This window comes from Notothenia rossii, assembly GCF_949606895.1.
Source record: "Notothenia rossii genome assembly, chromosome: 4".
NCBI lineage: Eukaryota > Metazoa > Chordata > Actinopteri > Perciformes > Nototheniidae > Notothenia > Notothenia rossii.
In genome coordinates, this window is record NC_136902.1 from 54,273,746 (window position 1) to 54,283,086 (window position 9,341).

Here is a 9,341-nt window from a genome sequence, read left to right on the forward strand (position 1 = left end):
TCCGCTACGCTTTGGGATCCTGATCTGCTGACGAGGCTCCATTAAAATATAAATATTTTTAGTGAATTACTGAGTTTAGGCACGTTAATAACGTTTTAATGAAGTTGAATACAGTATATTCATATTTCTCAGTGATTTCATGTCATTTCATGTAGATCTGCAATAAAAATATTTTTGGGGTATGGGGCGGTCTGGGACCCGGAGTAATCTGCAGCTGTGAGCTATTATGTGCCATCATGACACGCATGGTGTTCTTTTTTTATATATGAAGTGCGAGCTGTGTGCTCGAGTCTTCCTGCCTGTCGGCTCTGCTCAGGGGTGGACTGGGACAAAAATTCAGCCCTGGCATTTTCTGTCCAGACCAGCCCACTACATTTTCAGCGGACACTACATAGAAGTCCACTAAACTTGCGGCATCTTCTCTCATGCATACTACAAAGGAGAGTCATATTCCTTGATAGCAGTTAACAAATAAAGCACTTAACTATGAACTCAAGGACTAAAATTGACAGCTATATCAATCAATCTTTATTCATTATAGTGTCAAATCACAACAGAAGTTATGTCATGACTAGGGGTGGGACGAGACTAACGGGAAGAACCCTTATGCTACCCTTTCAGTTTTTAGTCTGTGACTGTGAAAATCTTTTGGTGTAAGCCCAGTATTAGTTAAAACCAGACTCGGACAATAATAACAAAAAAATATCCTGACAAATAATCTAAATAGAAACATATTACAGACAGTAGCAGCATTAGAGCTGAAACTCACTCACTCATTATGAAACCATAAATAGAGAATTGGAAGAAAAAAAAAAATATATATATATATACTGTAGCTGTGTGAAAAGTCTAAGACATGGGTTACAGGTCTGAATAGATATGCATTCTCATATACGTGTATGTGCACAAGTATGTATTGCTCTATACTTCCTCGTCCGCAGCCAGCCAGCTCCACTCCTCACCAAATTTGTGACCTGAAAGAAACAGCAAACAGAACTTGTACTCAGTATCTGTGTACTGACAAATATATGTAGCCATGTAGCCTTTTTGTGACGTAGTGACACTTAGTCAACAAATGTATCTGTCATGAAGGATGACTTAAGTCTCAAAAGAGCCCTAAGGCCTACCTGCATAACTGTTAATTGAACTTAAAAGATATGCAGATGTTTGAAATTAAAACCATCAATATGAAAATCTTCAGCCAGGAAATAATCATAATCAAACCTTTTGTTTCAATCTGAGACAAAACAAGTTGCATAATAAACTCACAAAGTCAAGACGAAGCTCTCAGATATGATGGATGACTCAAGCATCAAGAAGAACTTCTAGCAGGTCAGGAAAACCTGTTTGACAGGAGATAATGGTAGCAGAGAATATAAAGAGACATTTATGAATTACCAATTGTCATTTTATCACACATATAGTATGTTTCTTCACATAAACCTTTAAACATAACCTTTAAACATACACATATTGCATTCCTCTCACCACATGAAATAAGCTCAGGAACCTAAAAGTGGCCCAGTGAATGATGGAGGAGACAAAGCAGGTCCTCAAAAGGGGACAGAGGGAAAACAACTCCTTAGGCTCTCATATATAGGGTGGTCCACCAAAAAGAGACATGGAAACATTATTAAGTCTCTCATCATCACAAATCAAGTATGAATTCATATAACATTATAAGACACATGACATACTCAACAAATCATAGACTTCTCAAAAAGTGGTGAAGTGGTAAGGGAGAGAATCCTTGAAAATGGACGGAGGGGGAACAACTCCTCAAGCTCTCACATGTCAAGTGGTCAACCTGAGAGGGAATTGGATACATTATTAAGTCTGAAAAATAAATAAAATGTTTTCCTCTGTCCTGCACCTAGAGTTGAAAACTTTTGGGATGTGCGTTTCTTTCAAAACTTTTACAACATTAAAAAATACATGATAAACTTACCAAATTCTAACAGTGGTCCCAAATGAGAGAACAAGTCCACATATAGAACAGAGGGAGAACGACTCCTCAAATATATCAGAACAACCTGTAATGGAGAATAATTGATAATTTAGTGTACATGATCCCACCATTAAGGATCAACACATAAGCACAATACAACTTCTGAAAAGCATCATTAAAATGACAAATAATGAATTACTACATCCATAATGTGTGATGTGTGATAATAACAATAATATTAAATATTTCTCGCCTTATCAGTGGAGCAGCTTTTTAAGCAGCTCACTCTTCTCTGCAAGTCTGTCTATCACAGAGTCAGAGTCCAAGGACATGAGGATGTCTTTCTCTGTGGCCATCAACATAAATGCCTCCAATTTATCAGATGAGAGGGTGCTTCTGAGTCTGTTTTTAATAAACTTCAAAATTGAAAATGTGCGCTCACAAGCCACCTGTGTGAGGGATAATGTAAGCAAGTATTTATAAGCAAGGCCTAGGACAGGGTATGCATCTGTTAGCATGTTGAAACGGCGAAGTATCTGGTAGCAGCACAGAGGGCATTCTTTCCAGGAGCAACAGCTTATGGGAGTTATCTCAACCTCTTCTGTGTTGTCCTCCTCACCACCTGATCCATCTTCTACTGTTCTTGCTTTGTACTCTGCCAATGGGGATGCCTTCAGCCTGTTCCACTGGAGTGCAAAGCTTTTCAACTCGGCCTGCATATTTTCCTTGGTTGCCCTGCTGTCAAATCCTTGCAAGCACTTGCTTAAGTCTTGAAGGGCAGACTGGGGAAGAGCACTGGTGCAGAGCTGAGGGAAGTTTCTGGGATCCAGACATGCCAAGTCAGCATATAGATTGCCGTGTGTTAAAAAGCGCCTATGAATGGCTTCAATTGCTGTGTCCATGATCCGGTTATGCACATTCACCTCATAGGATTTTTCTGCATCATCCAGGGTCTCATCCTGAGCCATCTCTCCAGGCAAGACTTTCTTCATCCTCCTCCTCTTTTGTGGCAGTGTGGCCTCCACTTCAATGTCCGTGTCATCTCTCTCTTGGATTTCTGTGTTTGTCCAGTTGACAAATGTGTCTGCTGCTTTTTTTACAGATTCAAAATCTCTTCCCAAGCTTTTCAGCGTATCCTGTGTCGATGCCACCATTCTGTGAGCAGAGAGGATGTCCAATCCTGCCGTCTGAAGGTATTTAGACAATGGAGAGGTATGTTCAAATATGCGGAGGAAGATTTGAGCCGTCAAGATCGTCTCATACTTGAGCAATGACTCTGCATATCCTCTGGCCATGACACGGATACATGGTTTCACTGTTGCCTGTTTCTGTATAGCTGATAATGTCAACAGCACATCAACGTACAGACCATCTTCCGGTTTTCCAAAGAAGCCAAACACCTTCTTCAGGGCCTCATGCTTGGCCCACCAGCGTGTCTCGCCAATAGTGTAGCAAGGCGTCTACGTCTCTTGTTTCGGCCTGACTCTTCCCACACATTCATCCTTTTATATGACTCTTTGATGAATACCGCAATGCCATTGAGGAGCGCAAACAGGGACCCACTCTCAATAACAATCTGGGTTGTGTTTGCAAGCACCAGATTTAGTACATGTGCGTAGCACTATACATGCCCCTGGTTTGGAGATTGTGCAGATAATAGTGAGGAGAATCCTTTGTATTGGCCTTGCATGTTTGATGCCCCATCAGTTGCATTTCCAATGCACATGGTCTTGCTGAGGCCCATTTTGTCCAGAACTTCTGACAGCATGTTGACAAAGGCCTGTCCAGTGGATGAACTGCACTTCAGCACTGCAACAAGCCTCTCATGAACAACATCAGTAACATACCTCATAATTATAGAGCATTGATCCTGAGAGGTGATGTCCTGTGTTGTGTCCAGCTGCACTGAAAACATTCCTGCTTTCTTGATATCACTGGAGATGTTTTCTTGAATCAGATGGTGAATTGCATCTATCACTGAGTTGACTGTGGTTTTGGAGAGTAAAGTTACAAGGGAGCCTCTGCCTCTCGTGCCACCAGACAAATGCAACTTTTTGCTGTTCTCAATGCAGCTGTCCAGGTGCTCTTTTAAACAGAAATCATACTTCCCCAGTAGAAGTATGAGTTCCAAGAAATTACCATGATCAACTGTGTGGTCTTCCAGAGTATATGCTGCCTCATTTTCTGACCTCCTGTATGCAAGCCCCCTCTTTCCAAGAACCTTGATGACATCTATGATGCGCTCCAAAACCTGCCGTCTCTTTCTGACCTGCTCTCTGTGCGCCGACATCTGACTGCCACCAAACACACTGCTGATATCAGCACTGGCGGATTTCAAGAGGTAAGCTTCAGCACAGTTTCTGTGTCCACTGCTTCTCTCATGCTCCTCTGTGCGCTGGTGTAGATGCCTCCAATCTGACATTCCACTGATGAACAGACTGCTATCAGTTCTCTTACCGAATGCCATGCAGATGAAACAATACAGCATGTGACGCTCTGGACAGTATGTCAGCCACCTTCTAATGGTGCCGTCTCTGCTACAGAACACTTTCTGCACCACTGGATTGCTACTTTTTTGCTGAGGATGGTAATTTAAAAATGACTGGAGATTTCTCTGATCAGGTTGTGAAAACAAATCTGTTATTTGACTGGCACACTCATAGCTCTCAACAGCTGTTTCCCTCTCAGGTGATCCTGTATTTGGGCTGACACACTCCTCACTCTCTCCAGCCTTTTCCCTCTCAGGTGATCCTGTCTTTGGGCTGACATACTCCTCACTCTCTACAGCCTTTTCCCTCTCAGGTGGTGCAGTCTTTGGGCTGCCTGAATTGGTCTGGCTCTCTCCCTGAACTGACCAGCTGGACTTGCCCTGAACCTGTCTGGGCTGGACATAGGGAAAGCATTTATCATTAGATGGGGAAATAACTCAAAACTACAGAATAATGTACAAGATAAAAGATTAGTTCATATTGAACGAAACGTTCGCGAGCGTAACAACACTAGTGGCTTTGCCATGTTTTCATTATGACACTTAGTGTTTTCCAATGCAAAAAAGTCAGATCTTTGTGACAATACCTGAAAATGCTCAAGACAGCACTATACACAGCCATTTGAAAAAAAGTAACACATTTACAAAGAAATTAAAGTTACACACAAATTATGAAATAGTTATCACCTCAGTAAACAATAAATGAATTGAAAGATTACAATAAATTCAATGGCAAATATTGCAAATTAATCTAATTATTTCCTATAGGTTTACTTATATTTTTTGCTAAAATTCAAAGTATCTCATCTGTATTTACAATACAGCTTGATTCTGCAGCTTCATCTCTACTTACAGCTCGTTGGTCCATGTGAACGTTTACTGTTGCTATGGCTACAAAAAACCGCTGACGTTAGCAGCTCTTAGGTAGCCTAGCTAAATCATCTGAACAATAAAAACCCATAATATCACAATTCGGCATATTTAAACAAAATCAACCACAACTACCAACATTCACAGCCCTTCAACTCTGGGCTAATATGTTGTCACAAGTAGGACTATGCAGTTAATTAGGTCACATCACATTCAATGTAAAAACGTTTTCTACTTTTTTTTTGGACATGTCTCAAAAATGTAGCCTAGCCAGCCCAGGCTAACGTTACTTACGATGTATGCCTCCACTCGCTCGTCTCCCGGCGCAGAAGCACCTGCTGGGGCGTTGACCACGGCACCAAATAGGTCCGTCAATTTAGAATATTTAGCAGCCTCCACCTCCAGAGACTTCAGCTTTTTAAGTCGCAGTTTTTCAGCGCCACCCGGGCGTTTCTTCTGCTTATCCATTTTCAGCTCAGCAGCAGGCAGCCCGTCCCGCGACTCCCACCCATGCCATGAGGTCCCGCCCCACCCTGGTTTGTGTTGTGATTGACAGCACTGTCAGGGCTCTCTGAGCTTATCAGCTCATGATTGATTGACAATGACAAACAATAGACCAATAATATGTGTCGATGCTGGCAACACACTGCTAGCCCTCTGTAGCCAATTGGCCGGCCCAATTGGAGGGAATTTAGAGGAAAAAAAACGAAAAGAAAAAAAAAACATTGCGGACCGGCCCACATTGGGTCAACGGCCCACCGGGACGATGCCCGGTATGCCAGATGGCCAGTCCACCCCTGGCTCTGCTCATGGATGTATAATAAGGCTCTGCTGTTCCGAGATGATGGTCTAGCTTCAGCAGCTACATTACCTACGGGTGCGTTCGTTAATATTAACTGTGCGTCCGGAGTCACTGTGGCACAGACTGGACCGCTGGTGAACAGCTGTTAGAACGGGCCGTTCAGGTGTTCAGAGCAGAGCTCCCTGTCGGAGCGGCAGAGCGTGATGTGAACTGAAAAGTTTTTCTGTGGCAATATTATTTAAGGAATCGTTGAGCTAGCTAGCTAGCATATATTGTCACTATCTGCTAAGGTTAGCTTTAGCCTTCTATTTCTAATAGTTTTTTTCATAGGCTATAAACAGAGGTGGTATAAGTATATTATGTATATATATATTGTACTTGAGTAAAAGTAGAAGCACTCAGATGATCTTGTACTAGAACAAAAGTAGAAGCACTCAGATCTTGTACTTGAGTAAAAGTAGAAGTACTCAGATCTTGTACTTGAGTAAAAGTAGAAGTACCAGAGTGTAGGAATACTCTGTTACAGTAAAAGTCCTGCATTCAAAATGTTCCTCAAGTGAAAGTAGAAAAGTATTCTCATCAAAATATATTGAAAGTAGCGACAGTGAAAGTAGTCATTGTGCAGATTGGTCCATTTCAGAATAATATATATGATATGTTTTATAATGATTGATCATGAAAGTGTTCTCAAAGCTGATAAAGGTGCAGCTAATTTGAATGACTTTGTATACTGCAGGGTAGCTTATGGATTTACTCCAGGTGGAACTAAAGTCTGATTTAACACTTGATTATATTTCACATCATTCATCCACATCTGTAAAGTAACTAAAGGTATTAAATACATGTAGTGGAGTCAAAGTACACCATGTACCTCTGAACTGCAGTGGAGTAGAAGAACAAAGTAGCAAAACATTGAAATACTTAAATAAAGTACAAGTATCTCAAAATTGTGCCCAAGTATAGTACTTGTTGAGTTTATGAACTTAGTTACTTTACACCATGTGGCTATAAAGATAGAAAGACTAAGCCTTGCACAGAGGCATGAAAATACATTTTCAAAATGCTCAACAGTGCTGCCAAAATTATAAACTGACTGCTACACAATTAAAATAAATGCTTTTATATATTTCTATTAGATGTGACTCTTTGGCATTTCTGTTAACACTGCTGCTTTAGTTGTTCTGACTACTAAAATCCTCTGTTATTCCTCATTTTAAAGCCGATATTCCGTGGGGTGGGGGAGCCGGGGGCTCGGATCCTTGTCACCTTTTTCAAAAAGATGAGTTTGCATCCCAAAGCCTCAGTCACCTTAATTCATGTAATAGAAACATCTCAGGTCAGTAACACTCAAAGCTAAATGTGCAATACCATGTTCAGCTATGTAACAATTTATAATGTTATTGTTGTTACATCCAAAGATGTACATATTGGAATGATTTCTTAACTTACAGTAGACTATTTTTTACAATGTGTGTTAGAAGGATTTATTAAATTACTATGAATATTGTCATTGTTGAAGGCTTTTAGAGAAGGATGAACTATAAGCCTGAATTACATAACATTTTATACCTAAAAACATAAAAGCCACAATAAGTAAATCACAATTATTCTAGTTATTTTTACCTCCCGTATTGCTTTCAACCCACCAGCTTTTATGGTGTTGTTACGTCACTAACTGTAAGCTTGTCACATACAGTCTATGGTCACTCAGAGTAACCTACAGTTAATTTAGCTGCTGGAGAAGAAAGATCAGGGGGGGAAGGGGGAGAGAGCTGCCGTTTCATTCAAACTGTTTAAAAAACGGTAACAACGGACTATTTTTCTTAGCGGATGCATGTCAATTTAAATCAATACATACAACTATTTTTTAAATCAATAAAAACATTTTCTAAATCCATAAAAGCATTTCAATTAATATTGGGAGTCATGTCGTTACTTTGTTGAGAATGTGGCCGTGTAATAAGCGGAATAATTTGCAGCGACTTGTTCCTTATGAGGAAAATAACACCCGTCATGCAGACCAAGATCCGTCCGCTGCGCGTTGGGATCCTGATCTGCCGACGAGGCTCCATTAATATATAAATATTTATAGTGAATTACTGAGTTTATGCACGTTAATAACGTTTTAATGAAGTTGAATACAGTATATTGATATGTGTCAGTGATTTCATGTCAATTCGGCGAACATAAACATAAATGATCGTGGTGAAGATGATGATCAAATTAGGATTAAAAATCGAGAGCCGGGCTGCATTTCCTCCCGTTCGTTTTTTTCGACTAAACAACATTATTTTGTTAAATAACAACATGGTGATGTTTTGTAAATGATTACATGTCTCCTATTTAGCACAGAGTATGATATTCGTGACATATGGATCTTAACAAAGTTCCGCTGTACATCCAGCGTACTGTATCTGACTTTATTTCACATGAGCTCCAGTGTGGAACCCCACTGCACCCCCTGGTGGATCAATGATCCATTGCAGCGGGCTTCATTATAATTACATTTATCTATCACGGGGGCGGTCTCAAGTCAAGCTGGAGGTTTTCCCTTTAGCGAGGGCAGATCACGTACCAATCACGGCCCTCGCGTTTCAAACTGTCTGAAATGAATCGCTACATCTGTATCTCTCAATATTGTCTGTAAAAAACGTGGTAAAAGTTATTCTTTCAGTGAGACAACAGAGCAAGCTTCTACAGTTGCACTACGTTTTGATAACAGTTAAATATTATTTTGATAATAACATATATTTCAATGTTGATGAACTTCATACTGTTCATTCATAATCTGATTGTCTTTGTAGCGCTGTTGAAATAACAAAAAAACATTAAATTACAAAATAATTATATCAGCCCCTAAACACACAAACACACCGCTTTCATAAATAACACACTTGTTCTGCAATAATATTTCAATCAGGAGAGACGTGATGTATGGAATACATGTTTATTATCGGGTCACATTATATAAATGAAACATAATGATGACAGTTTATAACAAGTGAATTAAATGGTGTTTGGCGATTAGGCCCAGGTTTTGTAGGATGTCATTCGGGAAGGGAAGAACCGTTTCCGATTAACCCCCCTGGGTCTAGACACTGGTGGTGGTGATAAGTGGTTAGGTCCGGTTGGAAGGGAGAAGGTTGAGCTTGGCCCTGAGTTGGAAGCAGGAGGCGAAGGGGTGGAGGAGGGTTGCGCGTTGACACCTGGAAGACAGCTGATGGAAAAGGGGA

At 40.5% G+C, this 9,341-nt stretch overlaps 1 protein-coding gene and 1 long non-coding RNA gene across 2 annotated transcripts; one reads left to right on the forward strand and one right to left on the reverse strand.

The window, feature by feature from the left end:
• Window positions 1–505: 505 nt before the first annotated feature.
• On the reverse strand, window positions 506–5,774 carry LOC307036598 (zinc finger MYM-type protein 1-like; the record flags this gene model as incomplete). The annotated part of the gene is made up of 6 exons (XM_079677048.1): window positions 506–974; window positions 1,270–1,343; window positions 1,489–1,807; window positions 1,949–2,033; window positions 2,202–4,832; window positions 5,601–5,774. The coding sequence occupies 2 exons, from the start codon at window positions 5,772–5,774 to the stop codon at window positions 3,570–3,572; spliced, it is 1,437 nt and encodes a 478-aa protein (XP_079533174.1). The 3' UTR covers window positions 506–974; window positions 1,270–1,343; window positions 1,489–1,807; window positions 1,949–2,033; window positions 2,202–3,569.
• Window positions 5,775–6,042: 268 nt separating this feature from the next.
• LOC307036599 lies at window positions 6,043–9,025 on the forward strand. Its single transcript, XR_013807402.1, has 2 exons — window positions 6,043–6,183; window positions 7,328–9,025. It is a non-coding gene; the product is annotated as an uncharacterized lncRNA (long non-coding RNA).
• The last annotated feature ends 316 nt before the right edge of the window (window positions 9,026–9,341 follow it).